General features: G+C 45.9%; 1 protein-coding gene across 3 annotated transcripts in view; it reads left to right on the top strand.

Moving 5' to 3' along the window:
• LOC144829132 (glutamate decarboxylase 1-like) overlaps positions 1-18,049 on the top strand; it is a 927,195-nt gene that overhangs the window by 473,463 nt on the left and 435,683 nt on the right. For all 3 annotated transcript variants that reach the window (XM_078687953.1, XM_078687955.1, XM_078687954.1), the window contains exon 4: positions 1,770-1,860. In XM_078687953.1, the coding sequence (XP_078544079.1) occupies positions 1,770-1,860 (91 nt within the window). The remainder of the gene's footprint in view (positions 1-1,769; positions 1,861-18,049) is intronic.

The following is an 18,049-nucleotide window of genomic DNA, read 5'->3' as shown; positions in this document are numbered from 1 at the left end:
AGACACAGTTAAGAGTGTAGGCTGTTTAAGACTTTAAACAATCCTCTTTAAATAACTTGGCAAAAGATTGCAGACGTATGAGCTGACTAAACCAATTCAACCAACTAAATCACATTATCGGCTACCTCTAGTAAAAGAGTTTCGAAATTTCAAAGGTGAAGAGACAATATAACCCCAAATGAAAGTGTTGCTTAATGTTGGACTGCATATATGTATTTCTATTAAATCTATCAGTTCTGAAGAGTGTGTTCGCAAATTGCGCCTCTCACATTACCCAGTGTACAAAACATAACCAATCAAGGGACCCCTCAGCAGGACTAATGTGTCTTATAGAATACTCAGAAAGACAAAGCCAGAAGACTTTTTTTGTGATGTAAGGGACAAAGCAACGCAAGCAATGTCAAATGGTGGGATCCCAAATAACATTGTTGTATCACTTGCCACCTAAACCTGTTGACCTATTCTCACACTTGTAACAATCTAGAGATGTTGAACTAACTGCTACTCACTTAAGATACGTGAATAGCTACCCTTGCTATGATAACAATTATTTAGTAAATTCAAAAAGGTGCTGGTGGTCAATATATCTGAGAGAGAAAAAAGGGAAGGGGGAGTTTTTGTCATATGTTTTTAATAGTCCAAAACACTCTAAAAGTCCCTTGGAACTGCTCGTTCAAATGTGTGAACCTCCGGGAACATCATTGCAGAGTATCTTCGAAGCAATGCTGCCTCCTAAGCCCTTTTCATGATCAACGGACACAGGATTTTCACAAATCTACTCGGGAACCTCAGGTCGAGAAATCGTTAGCCAATCAATCATTTCAGGTCCAATTTACCATAACTTCTAAGAATAAGAGACTCTCAATTAGATTTAGTAATTTATTACAAAGCCAAGCACAACTAGACATACAGGCACCTCAAGGCGATGGTGTAGAAACACATCAGAACTAATACAAAGCCAAATCTACGGATGAAGTTAAGGCAGTGCAACATGCACGAGATGATTAGTTCACAAATCAGGATACAAAAGATGGCTGAGCAGACGTCAAGTTTCCCCTTCATTGGAAGTTTGTTGGTATAAAGCAATAATCTGTCCCTACACTACAATGAGTGTGACATCCCTACATAGCATTTCCCAAGGCAAGATCCATTAAGGTGTCACTGTATGAAGCCTTTCTAAGAAGTCTCTTCACATGAGATGGGTCTAGTAGCATAAAGTCAGCACACATGGAAAAATCAATAAAGAGGAGAAGCATTTCTTCTCTTTTTGCCATCTTAAGACCAGGATTTTCCTGGTCTTAAGTTCAGCACTGCCACCTATTATCACCACCCTTGATAATAGGTGGCAGCGTCGAATTCAATGGGTGTTGCGGTGGAACTCCCACTGCAACACTCACTTCACTCCCCTTTCACACTAAATTTAGCGTGAAAGGGGGACTATTATCAAGGCAGCGTTAAGCCACCACGTTAAGGGGCTTACCGCTGCCTTGATAATAGGGAGCTGATCCTATCGCCACCACAACGTCACAAAAAGTGACGTTGTGGTGGTGATAGGGGATTGATAATATGCCCCTGAGGATCTAATGCACACTGAAGTTGCTGGCCGAGGTCTGCACACATGTTCACCATTTTAGTAACCCAAATTCTATGAATTGTTTATCTGATTATAAGGATGCTGACCTAACAATAGTACGACTGTGATATAATGGAAAGCTTCAGTAATCTCTACCAATTACAATGATAATGTCTTATCTCTTTTAATGATTAAGGGCACCCTCGTTTCTTTAATCAGCTTTCAACTGGCCTGGATATTGTTGGACTTGCAGGTGAATGGCTGACTTCAACTGCAAATACGAACATGTAAGTATAGTTATTTATATTATATTCCCTCTCTACTTTGCGTGCACTGGCTGTGCAGTACTTCATATATAGTGTACACTCAGTGTGCCTCCCATCATCCCGTTCGCTCCTGTGTCCATGTGTATAATGCAACATGGTCACAGAGGCAAAAGCGTCCATTAATTTACCTGACCCAAGGCCCCAGGCAAATGAGGAAATGTCATCGAAGGATTGATTGCATGATTTCAAAACATGTAGTCACAAAAAACACAGGAGCCCCTTCTGTAATGCCACAGTGCCCGGGGGGCACAAAAAACAGGCACATACACTCTTCATGCTCCAATGGCAGTGTCTGTAATTGATCCAGGGACACAACAAAAAGGTAGACAGACTACCTAGGTTAATGAAGAATGACAGACCAGAAGGTTCAGGATATGACAATGCATGATGCTGTCAGTCCCTGGTTAGTCTGAGAGAGCTGTCTTTTACAGGACCTGTGAGAGAGAGATGCAGATGTGCGCTAGAGACTGGAAGCGATTTTCCACAGGAGACCTTAGGAGCCATGAAGACTTCTAAAGGGGACCAAGCACGTCTTTCTGAATATTTGCAAGACAATATAAGATTAGAAGTGAAGTGATTGTGTTTTCCTCTTGGAATGCTGAAGAGTTGGGTATCTGACAAGAAACGAGGGACATTGATATAAGCAACAATGTTTATGTTAGTGCAGACCCCTTGCTAATCCTTTCCATCAGTGGTGTATGGCCATAAAAGTAACTACTAGTGGAGACTACCACTCACCTCTGATGGCAATTGGTTGGAGTCTACTCTCTCTGAACATTTCCCGCCTTTAGGATGCCACTTTTCCTACACTATGTTTTTCAAGGATGGTCATGTGTTCTTCCATCTCTCATTTATTAGCAATACTGCTAGGATTGCCTCAAGGATAACCCTTCACTATCAATACACCATGTAACCAGTTGTACACAAACGGTAAACCCGCATGGGGTGAACAGCTACATACCTGTATAAATTAATCAATGCATTTTTCTTTATTAGCGAGTGCATATGTTTTGTGTAACAAAAGATTACACTTCTTTGTTTGGCAAGTTAACCCTATAATTTGTTCCACTTTAGATTACTTTAGATTAACCCCTGTAATGTAATGTAATGTAACACGTTTTTATATAGCGCATGGTTACCAGGAGGCATCCCAGCGCTGCGGTAGAATCAGACTCGAGAGGGGAAAAGGAGAACAGGGGGTCATTTAGGGAAGAGGAAGGTTTTCAGGAGCTTCCGGAAGTGCAGATGGCCAGGTTCCGCCCGCAATTTCAAGGGGAGGGAGTTCCATAGCAAAGCCGCATTCACAGAGAAGCGGCGGCCTCCTGTGCGTGCTTTCTTGACTCTCGGCACTCTCGCCAGGTACTCATTGTCGGAACGCAGGGGCCTCTAAGGTTTGTAGGGCGTAACTAGGCTCTTCATAATCGGGGGACCTTTACCTTGAAGAAGTTTATGGGTAATGCATAGAGATTTGAACTTAATCCTCTCCCGTATGGGGAGCCAGTGGAGCGATTTGAGAGCAGGTTTAGCTGACGTCCTAAGTGAAATGCCCATTAATAGCCTCACTGCGGCATTTTGAGTCTGTTGGAGCTTATTGATGGTGGCTTCGGGGGCTCCTAAGAAATCGCATTACTAAAATCTAGTCTGGACAAAACCAGTCCTTGTACTAGTAACTTCCTAGAATGCTGCGGGAGGAGAGGAAGGATTTTCCGGGCAGACCGAAGAAGACCGAAGCAGGTTCCTGCTGTTTTTTTTGCTTGTGTTTTGAGCGAGAGATCCTGCTCCAACCAGACCCCTAAACTTTTAATTTCTTTTTTTGGACTGGGAGACCAGATGGAAATGGGCATTGAGGTCAACTTATGGCCTAGTAACATAATTTCCGTTTTTGACCCGTTTAATTTAAGGTAGGAGTCACACATCCAGGCATGTATCTTCGTCAAACATAGACGAAGACTGTCAGGGCATTGGCCGAGTTGCGAAAGTGAGACGACCAATTGGGTGTCGCCTTCGTAACTTACATGCTTATGGAAGGGTATTGCATACTCTTGATATCTCCCTAAGATCATGATTCTATATCAGGCCCTTATAATTGAGCTTTAAATTAAGATTTTATTTTCTTGAACCTTTGTCGAGAGTGGAGAGCTCAGCAACGTGTCTGAGCTTTAGTCACACCTGGTACACAATAATCATTATTCACCATTTGGGTTACTGGAAAGGTGACTGTGCACAGCAAACCGATAAGAGACTCTGCCATAACCAAACGTACCTCGAAATCATATCAAGCTAGAATGGAACAGGAGATCAAAGAGCTGTTTGACTCTCACAGTTCACATCAAATGCCAGAACTGTTAAGAGCTCTGGAACAGAAGAAAACTGATCTAAATTTAAATTGAAACTGGAATATGGCCAAAGCCGACTGCGGTAGCCCCACTGTGAGCAAATTGTGAATACTGGGTGCCTTTTAGCAGCCCAGCTCTAATGAAAGAAATCACAGACTGTAATTTCTACCATCCTTGACTCCCCCCCATGCTTCTCCCACATCCTGACAAAACCAGAGTCACTTGACTCATTTTTTCATCATCTCTATCACTCTGGTCGTATTGATAGCTCAATGGGCAAGGGGGTGTGCCTGTCTGGTATTTCACTTCCCAAGCTATCTGACCAGGGGCAGAAGCCTCCAGAAGGGGGTAATTCCCATTGAAGATATATAGGAGGGGGCAACAGAGTCATACTTTCTAAACGCTTCCAGGTCCTGAGCTATATAATTCGCGCCTACCATCCATTGGGAATGCCTATCGAACCAAGCTAAAGCCAAGCCTGCTATCTGCCCTGAAAGGTGAGCTGAATGATACCTTAGAAGCGGACCTGGACCACTGGTCTTTTCTGTTGTGTCTTAGGAAGAATTTCCCAACCTTGCGGCCTACTCAAAGTCCCAAGGGAAGAACCGTGGTAGACGAGGCGGTGCCCATTGCAGGCTGAGAGGATCCTGGTTGAGATTGAAGAAGCACGGGGACCACCCAGGGTAAAAAAGCAGGGACAGCTGGCCTCTGCGAAGACCGGAGTAAGGTCAATAGTGAATTAGCGAAGCTGCAGGGCAGCTGTGGCATGTGACTGAGAGTGCCAGGGAGCATGCGGTTCCGTCGTACTGTGGGGTGCTGACTGTTGGGGTTTGCTAAGTACACTCATTCAGCAGGTTGCCTGCAATGCAAAAGCATGTGAAGTCCATCATTGTGGGGTCAACTGCTTGGGCTAAGTACTGGGGCTGCATCAAAAGAGTCTGATTTCGGATTACATATGTGATACGATCATTGCACTGAGCTCACTGTGGATCACAGACATTGACTTGGCCTTCTGCTGGTTGATGCTGTGGTGCCAATAGCAGGGTGCCATAGAGACTTGCTAGAATCACAAAATGCTCACTGCAGACTGTCAAACTGCAGCTACCTGAGGATTAGACTTCTGACTGGTCAGTTGTTGAGAGGAGCTGAAGTTGTTTGTGGCAGGATTTGGTGAAGCAGTGAAACATCATCAACTTGGGTAAAATAGACAGAAGGCAACCCAGACAAATTTTTGACTCAAAGAAGTCTGCACTCTTGCAGCAGCGCATGAGAGATTCAGATGTAGCCATGAATGCTAAGCAGGATGATGAACCATGGGCTCAGCAGGACATTAAAAGCCTTTTTTTTTATGGAAATAGAAGGCAGCCTATCCTCACTGGACTTCAAGAAAGACAATCTTGAACAACACCTGGATGACGTGAAAGAGTGCCTGGATAAATGAAATACTTGTATTAATGTGGCACAGCACAGGATTGTTGACATACAAGTTGGCGCAATGGTACGAACTGCAAAAGGTGATGAAGTGTAAATTAGTAAAAAGAAAACATAAAACTGAGGATGTAGAGGCCTGGTCAGGCGTGATAATCTCCACATCATTGGAATCCCGAGACAACAGCGATGATCCGTACAGAGCACTGTATAGAGTCTGTGCTTACAGAGCTGTTTGACTGAACCAACCTCTTGAATGTCTATGTAGTGTAGAGGGCTCACAGTACCTTTGTTTCCAATGTGGTCCGTGGTTCCCCACCACACCCAATCCTTGCTAAATTACTCAATACAGGAGACCGTGGTACGATTGGCAAGATAAGGAAGAAATATTCACTGTACCGGAATCACATTCTAGAAGCCTATAAATGCCTACATACGGACACTAAGGCTCGACTCAGGTTTGGAAACAAAGGAGAAGTCACTGATGTATTTAGTATTGGTAAGGGGGTTCGCCAGAGGTGTATTTTAGCTCCACTCCTTTTTCTTTTGTATATTAACCATCTCAGTGGGCACCTTAATAAGTGCACCCAAAATGTACCCCTTTTCAGCATTAGTGTACGCTGATGGTGTGGTGTTAATTGCTCGTATCCCCAATGCTTTTTGTCATCTAGTTCCCTTTGTCAATTTTATGGCCAGGCTGGATTTATTAACTAATTTTACTAAGTCTTTTATAATGACCTGTATCCCAAAGAGCATACGACCCTTAACTATTACGATGGGTAACGAAGTGTCATTAAGCACCAGTTCCTTCTCTTACCTGGGGATGACTCTCAGCTTGTCTGGGACATGATCTGTGCATATTGCACAAAATAGGGCCAAGTTCTCCAGGTACATTGGTTCCCTGATTAGTCTTCCGTCACCCAAGGGAGAGAGGGTTCTTACACCCCTTTTGGAAATATATTCAGCACAATGAGATCCTATAGTAATTTTAGAGGGTAGGCGTATGGAGCTTGGGTGGCTTTACTGCCCTCCAAAGGGAGGAAAATCATTTCTGTCGGACAGTATTGTCAGCCCCGTGGCAACCTCTAGCTTTGTATGCCACTCCAAACTTGGATTAGTCTTTCTGCGCAATTTTATTCTTAGCCGGCCAATTCTCTTGTGGCTATCACTGAAGAAGCAAAATTAACTAGTCAGATAGTTTTAGACTGCTTGACATGTGATAAGGGTCTTTTGATCCCCTGGATAGCGTATGTCAAGAAAACCCTGGAAGCCATTGGATTGGCTGATATGTTTTTAGACAGAACGCCACAGGCAGCCCCTTCAGAAAGCAAGTGCAAGTCTTGCTGTGAGAGCGAGCTAAAGAAGAGAGGTTGAGGGCTGAAAAGCAATAATCAAGTGTTAAGCATTATTTATATCTTAATCCTGGGGTCATTTCCACCACCTATTTGCAGAAGAGTTGAGAAAGGCTTTTCTGTTTAGCTTCTGAGCGGGTATAGTGAAATATTATGTTTGTTTTCCGTCAGGACACCAACCCTAGCTCAACTCTAGAGAATGTCCATGTACTAACTTGCACAAACAAACTATGGTACGTTTTCTCTTTTTTTGTGAATGTCATCAAATCTTGACCAACAAATTCAGCATACCATTTTTAAGGCTTAGGAGTCTACGGCTTTGTATGCAAACATATCACTTTTTATTTTACTGCCCTTACCAGACGACAAAACGTGTGAACATGTGATTCAATTTCTTAAAGCTGCAGTCCGCTCCAGGAGGTTGATGCTGTTAGATCTATTTTAGTAGCGTGATGAATTAGGACCTGTCTGTTTTAATTTCGGTTTTGTTCAACCCAGCCTGTTTAATTTAGATGGTTGGCTATTAATTTCCCAAACCTGATTATTTTATCTATTTTATTTATTTGTTTTTAATAATTTGTATGTATTTCATTGCTATTTTTCGCATATCATGCATGCTTTTATGGAAGAGAATTCTGAATCTGGCTGGGAACAAAAGATGTATCTGGCTGGACTGATGTGATAAAACATGTTCCCAGAATTTAATCAGACCACTCCTGTGTAAATGCTGACATTAAACGTTCCCAACAACATTCATAGACATAAAATATGGAGACCTCAACCCAGTGCATTACTGGATCCTGTGTTCAGGAGAAGATACAAACATTCATTAAAACATATTTTCAAATAAACCAGGAATCTGTTGTCACATACCCTATGCTTTGGGAGGCATTTATGCCTGTAGTACGAGGAGAATGCACTGCCAATGGACATGGTATCGTAAAATTGATCAGCCATATACTGGGTGATCTGGAGGCAGATATTAAGTCAATAGAACGTACACTCTACACATCAAATGACCAAAAAGAAATTGTAAAAATCCACTTGAAACTTTTAGAAAATAAGGAGGAAGCAGTGAGACAAATGAAATTCCTTGGAAAATAAGCATCAGCTCAGTTGCAGCCTGATCAGTCTAATTTGGACACAGTGGGCAGCATTGGACATTCTCCATATAGCTACTGCAAAGAATTCCCCATGTTAGACCTGACATCCTTGGCCTGGTATTTTCACAGACCTTTTGTCTATAACCCCTCCCCCCCCACCCCTTTATTTTTGCTGAACTTTGTTTGTTGCCATTAGGACTCTGTGAACTTCACCCATGCTAGCCAGTGGTAAAATGCTCGAGGTCTCTCCCTTGAGCTTGGAAAAATTAGAGTATGCCTATTTGACACATTGAATTTACTTTTAAGTCCCCAGCAAATGGTACTACGTATACCCAGGCTAAGTAAATCAAATAGTACTAGTGGGATGCAGCATTTGTTGTGCCACCCACTAAAATAGTACTTTGAAACATGTTTATGGCCTGTCACTGCAGGCTGTAGTGCAGTTTTAGACTGCCATTTTGAACTGGCAAAACACACCTTTTCAAGGCCTAAACCTTCCTTTTTAATATTTTTAAGTCACCCCTAAGGTAGGCTATAAATATTTATGGGGCAATGTTCATTGTATTTAAAAGGTAGGACATGTGTGTTTTATGTTTTACATATCTTGACTTTGAAAAACTCCTGAAGTTGTTTTGCACTAAAGCAAGGCTATCTTTCCCATAGACTAATACTTGGAACCTTTTTACACTTAATAAGTAATTGTTTCAGTTTGGGAACAGATAAAGAAATGCTTCATCCGCTCATTTTTATTATAAATGTATTTATTTTGAAGTTGTATATAGCGCTGGCCTGACCCGAGGGTACTGGAGAGCTTTACAACAGTCATAATGCAAAAGATAAAAAATACAGTGAAAGTAAAGAGCATGGATGGTGAGTTTCAGTGGGTTAAGTAACCAAGAGGCAATGAAGACTTGTAGTGCCTTCGCCAAGTGTCATAGTCTAGGGTCGCACTCCCCATCCAGGGAGTAATGTCATCAGCGCTTCTGGTGATCTAGTCCCTTCGCTAGGGAACAATCTAGGTAAAGATTTTTGAGCTGTCCTTTGAATTTTGCAAAGGAGGGGATAGTTCTGATGCGGGGGGGAATAGCGTTCCAGATTTTGGGCGCATTACCCCCGAAGGACTGGGCAGCATTTTTTTGTTTGCGTGCTTTCAGCGGGATGAGTAGTAAAGTGTCCGAGCTCTGGAGGATCCTGGTCTGACCGGCTTTTTTAAGTTTAGAGGCCAGGTATTCCAGTTTGCCCGTGTGAAGGGCTTTGTGCGTGAGGAAGGCTGTTCGGAAACTGGCACACAATTCACCTGGGAGCCATTTTAGTTCTCTGAGTGCAGGAGAGATACAGTTGAATTGCTTCACTCCTGTGACCATTCTAGCTGCTACGTTTAGAGTTGTTTTGAGGGGAGCAAGGTGTGCCTTTGATGTGCCTTTGATGTGCTTGAGAGGACTGCGACCCCATAGTCTAATCTAGATAACACCAATGCTTGGGTGGATTGTTTGAGGTCCTTGGATAGAATGAAAGGTTTTAATTTGATCAGTAGCAGTCGGTCAAGGAAGGCGCTCTTGGCGGAGTTCTTAATGTGTTTGGCATGTTCAGTTTCAGGTCTAGAGTGATACCTAGTGATTTTACAGAGTCCACCAGGGTGATGTTCCCCTTAGCACACCGATCGCATTTAGCCCTTCAGCAATTTGGGGATTCTCTTCTTTTTTAGAGATGAGGAGTATTTCAGTCTTGTCGTGATTAAGTTTTAGGTGGTTACATGACAGCCAGTGTTGGACTTCTCTAAGCATGTGATTCAGTCTCTGAATGTCCTCAATGGAGGTGGTTTCCAGATATATCTGTGTGTCATCATCATATAGGTGGAAGGGGCTCTTTGCTTTTCTAAGTAGGGTTGTGAGTGGTTCCATGTAAATGTTGAAAAGTTGCGAGGAGAGCGCGGAACCTTGGGGGACTCCCCTGCTGACGGGGTGTAGGTCGGACGCAAAGTTTTTGATTTTTATTCTTTGGATGCAGTTGTGAAGGAAGGAGGCGAACCAGTGTAAGGCCACCTCATCTAGACCTGCTCTTTCTTGAAGCACCTTAATGAGGAGTTTGTGGTCAACCGTGTCGAAAGCTGCTGGAGAGAGAATGAGATGGCAACATTTGTCAGAATCCAGTGATTTATGGATATCACCAATGACATTGAGGATCGTGGTTTCCACGCTGCAGCCCTTTCTAAAGCCCGTTTGGTGGGCTTCGAGGAGGTTGATGCTATCCAGGTGCTGAGTTATTTGCAGGGGCATGCATCTCTCTAAGGTTTTGGATAGAAGAGGTACATTAGAAACTGGTCTGAAATTATTCTGATCTTTAGTGTCTAGGCCTAGTTTTTTAGCAGTGCCGTGACTTGCCCGACTTTGAGGCAGTCAGGGACAACTCCGGATCGCAGGCTGCTGTTTATTATCTTGCACCAGAGCGGGGCAAGGGAGAGTTTAAGCTTTTTGGTCAGTTGTGGTGGAAGAGGATCTAGGGTGTGGGAGGAGGGCTTGGATGTGGAGATCAGTTTGACTATCTCTGCTTCCTGTATAGGGATGAAAGATTTCCAGGATTTTGTAGGGGGCTTGGATGTGTTGTTCTTGGTCCCAGGCGAGATGCTCTTGCTGAGGGGACTGATGTTGATGTCCAGTGAGATCTCAATCTTGTTGGTCTTTGCCTCAAAGAAGTTTGAGAAGTTGTCACCGAGCTCTTTGGAAGCCTTCACTGAGGAGGTAGTGGGCTTGGAGGTTTGTTGTCTAATGATGTTGAAGAGCTCCCTGGGCCTATTTTTTGCGTTGTCTAGCGCAGTGCAGAAAAATGAGGTTTTTTCGTTCTGGATGTGTTTTTTATACTTCCAGCGAGCTGCTTTGAGCTGCTTAAGGAGGATGTCGGAAGAGTTGCTTCTCCATAGTCTCCTTGTAGCTCTTAGTTGTCTCCTTTCAGAGTTGATGTCAGTGTTAAACCATGATCTCGATGGAGTGTTCCTGTTTTTTTTTTATTTCAGGGAGGCTAATTGATCAAAAATGGAAGTCATATTTTAGATGTAGTGCAAGGTGAGTTCAATTGCGGGGAGGTGGTCAGAGGAGATGGGGAGGAGCGACCATATCCTTTCCTCTCGGACGGTTAGGGGAATCTGTGTTAGATTTCTGGACCATTTGGGGGAGTTTATGAGGGCGGCAGGAGTAGAGGCTTTTGGTTGATATGTAATAGGATGTTGTGGTGGTCAGACCAGTCCACAGAGAGGATGCGGTCGATCATAACTGCATCACGTTGAATGATAATGGCATCTAGGGTTGCTCCTTTATTGTGCGTTTCTTCTTAGCAGAATTTGGTCAGACTGTTGTCCTGAAGAAGATTGTTTAGGGTTAGAATTAGAGAATTGTTTGCCTCATTCCAACGTAGGTTGAGGTCACTGTGAATTAGGTTGTTTGAGTCACTGAGTGAGCAGTTAGCAATCAGATCAAACAAGTGTTCCCTGAATGCAGAAGTGTTGCCTGAGGGACGATATGGAAGATGGCAAAGTATTGCTCTATTATCGTTTGTCTTGATGTTGGCTGTAAGACATTCAATGGTGCTGTAATTGAAGGTGTCCATTTCTACAATGGCAATGTTGTTCTTATGTATGATTGCTATGCCTCCACATCTTTGGTCTTTTCTGTCCTTGTTGATGATATTTAAGCCTGGGAGCACCAACATATCTATGCTTGGTGCGGAGAGCTCGTTTAGCCAGGTCTCGGTGATGAACGCAATGTATATGTCATGGGAGAGGATGGTTTCTGCTAATTTTGTTGCATGTTTGGAGGCTGATCTACAATTAATGAGTATGCAGTTGGTAGTGGACTCCTCTTTGGTGTGTTTCTTTATGAGGGGGGCCCTGGGTATGGTAGTGAGGAGGGACGGGGTCTTGGTGAATTCAGGGTGCCGTGATCTCTTCCGAAAACGGTGATCACTTGGATCTTGGATTTAGGGGAGGCTGTGGGGGGAGTGTCGTAGGTTAAAGATACCTCCGCAGCCTCCTTTGAGGATATGGCTGCTTTGGTTCTACTGGGTCTCTGAGTTCGGTACTCTGTATCGGTAACTCTGGGTCTCTGTGTCAGGGTCACAGGGGTGGTTGTGAACTCACTCGGGTGTGGCATGTTGTCCAGTCTTAGATGGGTGGAGCTGGTCAGAATGGGAGTCCATTGAGGAGTTAACCTAGTCTTTCGGGCCAAGTCGAGGCTGGTTATGATTTCACTCAGGCCCAGGGTTATCAGTTCTAGCTGGCTTTCTAGAAGGGCGAGACGCTGCTCCAAGTTTACAGAGGAGGGGATAGGGGCGACTTGGTCAAGGACGTCTCGGGAGGAGGTGGGCATGTCAGTGTTGTGGGGTCTGTTGGAGGAGGAGCTGACCGTATTTAGGACCGAAGGCAGGGGGAGCAGTGGGTCATGATGCGTTTTCGCCGTCCTATTGTCCACAGCCGGAGTGAAGTGGCTAGAGGTCTGTGATTGCAGGTGAGGATCATTCCTAGCTTGAAGGTTGGGGTGCTCGGGGGAGGAGGATGGGGGTGGCTCTTGGCGGGAGGTTGTAGCTCTTGATTCGTGGGGGCAGGGGTGCGGTGGTGACTCGTGTAGGAAGGCTGGTTGTTCTGGAATATGGAGTGAAAATGTTTGATTGTCTCTCCTAGCAAGGAAGACTAGCCAGGGGTACGAAGTAGGGCAGGGTGGGTAGTGACGTGTGAAAGGGGGCGATTTGCAGCACGGGGAAGAGAGAGTCAAAGGCCTCTAGATTCTCATTGTTGGATTGAATCAGGACTGTGCCGTTCGTGTAGATGGTCACAGAAGTGTTGCAGCTCCGTATCGAGTGGTTAGTGAGTGATGTCATCAGTTTGCAGCTGATAAATAAAAATCCTCTATAACATTAAAGTCGGATTTTCAGTTACTATTCTGAAAAGGCTGCTTTTAGACAAGCATCAACTGTACCTGCCTGTGTCCTGCTGCTGGCCTCTGCTGGAGTGAGTCCTGATCCCCCATGTCCTGGACAATTGCTTGACATTGGTGTGTACTCTTCCTGCTCCTAGACTGAGTTAAAGCTGGAAATCTTGAAGTTTGAGCTCTTCGCAACTGTGAACATACTCTTTCCATCAGTTATCCATAAATGCGGTGACCTCCAGTGTGTAGTTGTAACGGCGACCTGCTTTTTGAAACAGCAATGACCTCCAGTGTCTCAACCACCCCAAAGCCCTGACTGTGACCTTTTGCTCATGTAGTGATGATTGCCAGCGACTCCACCAGCACGAAGTTCTAAAGGTAGCCTGCTCTTCACGCCAAACAGCCACCGTCCATGTGAACAACTAACGCGAAGCTCCAGCAACAACCGCTATTCGTGCAGACATCACCTTCCTCACAGCCCCTACCAAAGCTAAGCTCTAGCTGAGGCTCCTTGCGTGGACTTTGAGAAGGTAAACTATTCACCGGGTTGAAGTCTGGTCCCTTTATCTGACCTGCACTCCATTGCGGTCGGCCTGAACTTGTGAATTTGACCCAGCCCAGCGCAACCAGATGACCGCGAGTGGTGCTTTGTGCTTCTTGGTGCTATTTTCACCTGGAACTATAAAAAGTAATAACTCATGTGCTACTTATTAGATTTTTGTTGTTTTTATATCATTTTATTTATGAAATTGTACTCTATTTTTCTAAATTTGTTTCAGGCTTTGGGTTTTCACTCTATCACTGTTTGACTGCGGCATAAATACTTTAAACATTGTCTCTAAGTTAATGTTATGTTATGTTATGTTATTTTTTTTTTATATAGCGCAACGGTTACTCAAAAAGAGTGTCCCGGCGCTTTAGGTAAAAAGGGGCTGCTTCGCAATAACATAACACAGTAAAAGAAAATACAGAACTGACAAATAAAGCAAGGGCTACACAAAATACCTACTGGGTGAACAACCAAGTTTTAAGACCTCTCCTGAATTCAAGAAGACTCGATGCCCCCCTGAGCGGAAGCGGAAGCAAATTCCACATCTGTGGGGCCAAAAGGCCGAAGGAACGGCCACCCAGGCGCGCTCTCTTCACTCGTGGCACAACCGCCAAGAGTAAGGATTCAGACCTCAAAGAGCGGGCCGGATGGTAAAAGACCAGTCTCTTTTGGAGGTACTTTGCTCCCACCGCATGGAGAGCCTTATAGGCCAAAGTCATAGCCTTAAAGGCGATCCGTTTGCGGATGGGCAACCAATGCAGCGTCCGCAATAGACCCGCAGCACCGGCACGTCTATTTAGACCATAAATGGCCCTGGCCGCCGCATTCTGCGCGACTTGAAGCCGCTGCAGCAAGTACTCTGGAAGGCCCAGGTACAGAATGTTGGCATAATCCAACCTGGAGCCAATCAGAGCCTGCACAGTCACCTTCCTGTGTTCCTCCGACAAAAGAGGCAAGAACCTGCGCAGCATCTTTAATAGACCGAAACAGGTACCGGTCACCCCAAAGATCTGGGCTTTCATCATCAGCCCCTTGTCCATCTTGACCCCCAAGTTCTTAGCCATAGGGGAAGAGCAAGACGGAGGAAACATATCGACGGGCCACCAGGCCTGCCAAGCCGGCTCCGAGTCACACCCGAAGAAGAGTACCTCAGACTTGTCGGAATTGCACTTGAGGCTGTTCTGTTGGAACCATGCGAACACAGCCCCAAGGCAATCCCGGATACTCTCCCCGTCAAAGTCTGCCCCTCTCTTACAAGAAAAGAGGAGCTGGGTATCGTCGGCATACGATACAATCCGGGCACCGAACGACTCCGCCACCGCCGCCAGAGGGGTCATAAAGATGTTAAAGAGGGTCGGGCTCAAAATAGAGCCCTGAGGGACCCCGACTCCCAAAGGCGGCATCACGGCGGTGTCAGACGATGTCCAGACCGTTTGCCGGGGGCCGGCTAGAAAGGAAGCAAACCAGCTGAGCACCGTCCCCCGAAGACCAATCTAATAGAGTCTTGCGAGAAGGCCATCATGGGGGACGGTGTCAAAAGCCGCCGACAAGTCCAACAACACCAGCATGACTTTGCCCCCGGTATCCAACACCCCTTTGATGGTTTCAGAGACCTCAAGGAGCGCGGTCTCGGTGCTCCGGTTTGATCGGAAGCCGGACTGGGTGTCGTGCAAGATCTCGTGGGTCTCCAAAAAATTGGAGAGCACCGACTGAACATGTTTCTCCAGTATTTTTACGAGGGCCGGCAATAAGGAGATAGGCCTGTAGTTGGCTGGGGCCTTCGGGTCGAGACCCGGTTTTTTAAGCAACGGGATGACCATTGCCTGTTTCCAAACTGGCGGCACCACTCCCTGACTCAACGAAAGATTCAGAAGAGGGTTGGCCAGTGGATTAATCACTTCCACCATCTTACCCAGAAGCTTAGCTGGGCAGGGGTCAAGTGGAGACCCAGATTTCAAATTGCCCATAAGCACTAAGGAGGCAGAGGCAGGCAAAGATGGAAACACAGCCAATATAGCACCGTGCGAGGCCAGAGGAGATCTGTCAACCACAGGTGTAAACGGACCAGCGGGTTCCCCAGAAACAAAAGAATCCTGTATAAGTTTTATCTTGCTTGTAAAAAAACAAGCAAGGTCCGCCGCCCAGGATTCTACGGGCACCTCTTCAGATGTAGTGGTCCGGGGAGAAATAAATTCTCTTACAATGGTGAAAATCTCCTTGCAGGAATTGGAGGCCGCTTCGATTCTCCCAGCAAGATAGGCCTTTTTTTCAAGGCGGATGTCCCGGTGGTACACCTTGACCACTGCCTTATAGGCCAACCGGTCCACGCTATCATAGTGTGCCCTCCAGGCCCTTTCGGCTACCTTACACTGCTGCCGCTTAGCCCGCAGTGCAGTAGTAAACCAGGGGGCCGAAGCCCGCTTCGGTGTCAAGCGGGGGGGCAACACCGGGGCCAGGTCGTTAAGCCTGTCAGAAAGCCACACTTGCAGGGACTCCAAGTCCCTCTCCAGCTCACCGGAGAGAGGACAAGGATGATCCAGAGCGGCCTGAGCCAGCATCTCCGGAGTCACTCTATTGAGCGCTCTGAACGCACGACCCCGTTGCTGTGGGGCAGAGATAGACGGCCCGGAGGCGCCACTGATCGCAAATTTGGCCAGCCAATGATCAGACCACAAAACCGGGAGAATCTCTTTCACCACCAGAACAGAAGTAGAAAAGACCTGGTCTAGAGTGTGACCCTTAACGTGCGTCGGCCCGTGCAAATAGGGGAGAAGGCCCAGCGGTGTCATTGCCTCGGAGAGCTTAATAGCAGCGGGGTCGGACGGATCGTCCATCCGAACGTTGAAGTCCCCAGCTACTATACAGTGTTCAGCTCTCAAGGCCAGTCCCAGCAAAACCGAGTCAAGGTCTTCAAAGAACGTTCCAAGCGGGCCAGGAGGTCGATAGACTAGTAGTCCCTTCACTGATTGGTGCGGCGCTAACACGATTGAAAACGCCAGCGATTCAGAACCGCGGATATCCTCCGCAGGCAAGATGGTACACAACGTGCCCTTCTTCACCACCAGTGCGACCCCTCCGCCCCTACCCTTGGCTCTATCCTTCCTGAAGATGTTATACTCAGGCGGGATAGCCAACGTCACGTCCGGGTTGGAAGAATCTCCCCACCACGTCTCGGTCAACATTAGACAAAGTGGCTTCTCTGTGTCGAGAAGCTCAAAGATGTCCTGCGCATGACTGCACGCCGATCTGGTGTTTAAGAGCATGCAGGAATACTCAGCTCCAGCTGTGTTACTAATGGGGGCAGATGGTTGCGCACGGTTGGGGCGCCAACCACAACATGGGCAGCGCGACTTACCTCTATGGCGCCCGGGGAAAACAGAGCAACAGCAGCTCTCCCGATGATTTAGAGAGCGCAGCTCTTCAGACGAGTAGCGCAAAGTTAGTGCAACAGACTTGCACATGCTGGATAACAGAGCCCCACCCGCCGACCGGAACGCCACCGGGACGCTGACGGGCGCAGACGGGCAGGACTCTGGCTTGACTCAGGCGCGAGTCAGGCGATCCCGCTGCGCGATCTCGCTGCGCTCGCAAGGGAGCTTTATGTAGGCGAACATCCACACCCACCGAGCGCTAGTCCGCTCGTGGTCACCGCCTGACTGTTTGTGCCAATCTACAGGAGGGTTAAGCACATGTTCATTTAGTGGCTGTTGTTGTTCCCCCTGACTAGTACTGTGTTTATTACTTGATCGGTGCTCTTGTCCCCTTCAGCTATTATTATTATTATTATTTGGAATCTTGTATAGCGCGTGGTTACCCTTGGGCATCCCAGCGCTTTAATAACCCAATTTTCTTACACTGAAGTATACTACCCAGCAGATATCCTAGTAGAGTTGACTTAATTCAGCAACAATCTGTATACCATAAAGAAATGTGCAGTTGCACACGACATCCACATTATGCTTGAGAAAATTAAAAATGTGATGAAGAGCTTCAGTTATGGGAGCTCTGGGATGGAATGGACTCCCAGTATAGTTTTGTAAGGCGTATACGGAGGAGCAAGCCCCTTTATATTTGAAAAATATGAGACGGTGGGGATCGTGGGATTTTAGATCTGTCTCTGCAAGAACATATCGCCATTACACTTCTCAAATTCAGCAAGTCCCTACATCTATGTGATTCATACAGACCACTGTCCTTGATAAATGTAGACAATACATTTCTAGCAGAGCTCAAAGATAACAGGATTCTGTCAATCATGCAAGCATTCATCTGCCCAGCTCAGTCTGGCTTTATTCCCAGTAGGTCGACAGTGAATACTCTGTATACATTGCTAGATGTTACACAGCAAACAGACCCTGATATTCAAGCTGTGACCACTTTCCTTGATGCAACCAACGTTTTTACCTATACACAATGGCCCTTTCTGCTTGCCATACTTGAAAGAATGGGATTGGACAAAACCATGGTG

Source organism: Lissotriton helveticus, chromosome 4_1 (assembly GCF_964261635.1).
Source record: "Lissotriton helveticus chromosome 4_1, aLisHel1.1, whole genome shotgun sequence".
Taxonomy (NCBI): Eukaryota; Metazoa; Chordata; class Amphibia; order Caudata; family Salamandridae; genus Lissotriton; species Lissotriton helveticus.
This window is presented reverse-complemented; position numbering and strand designations above follow the sequence as displayed.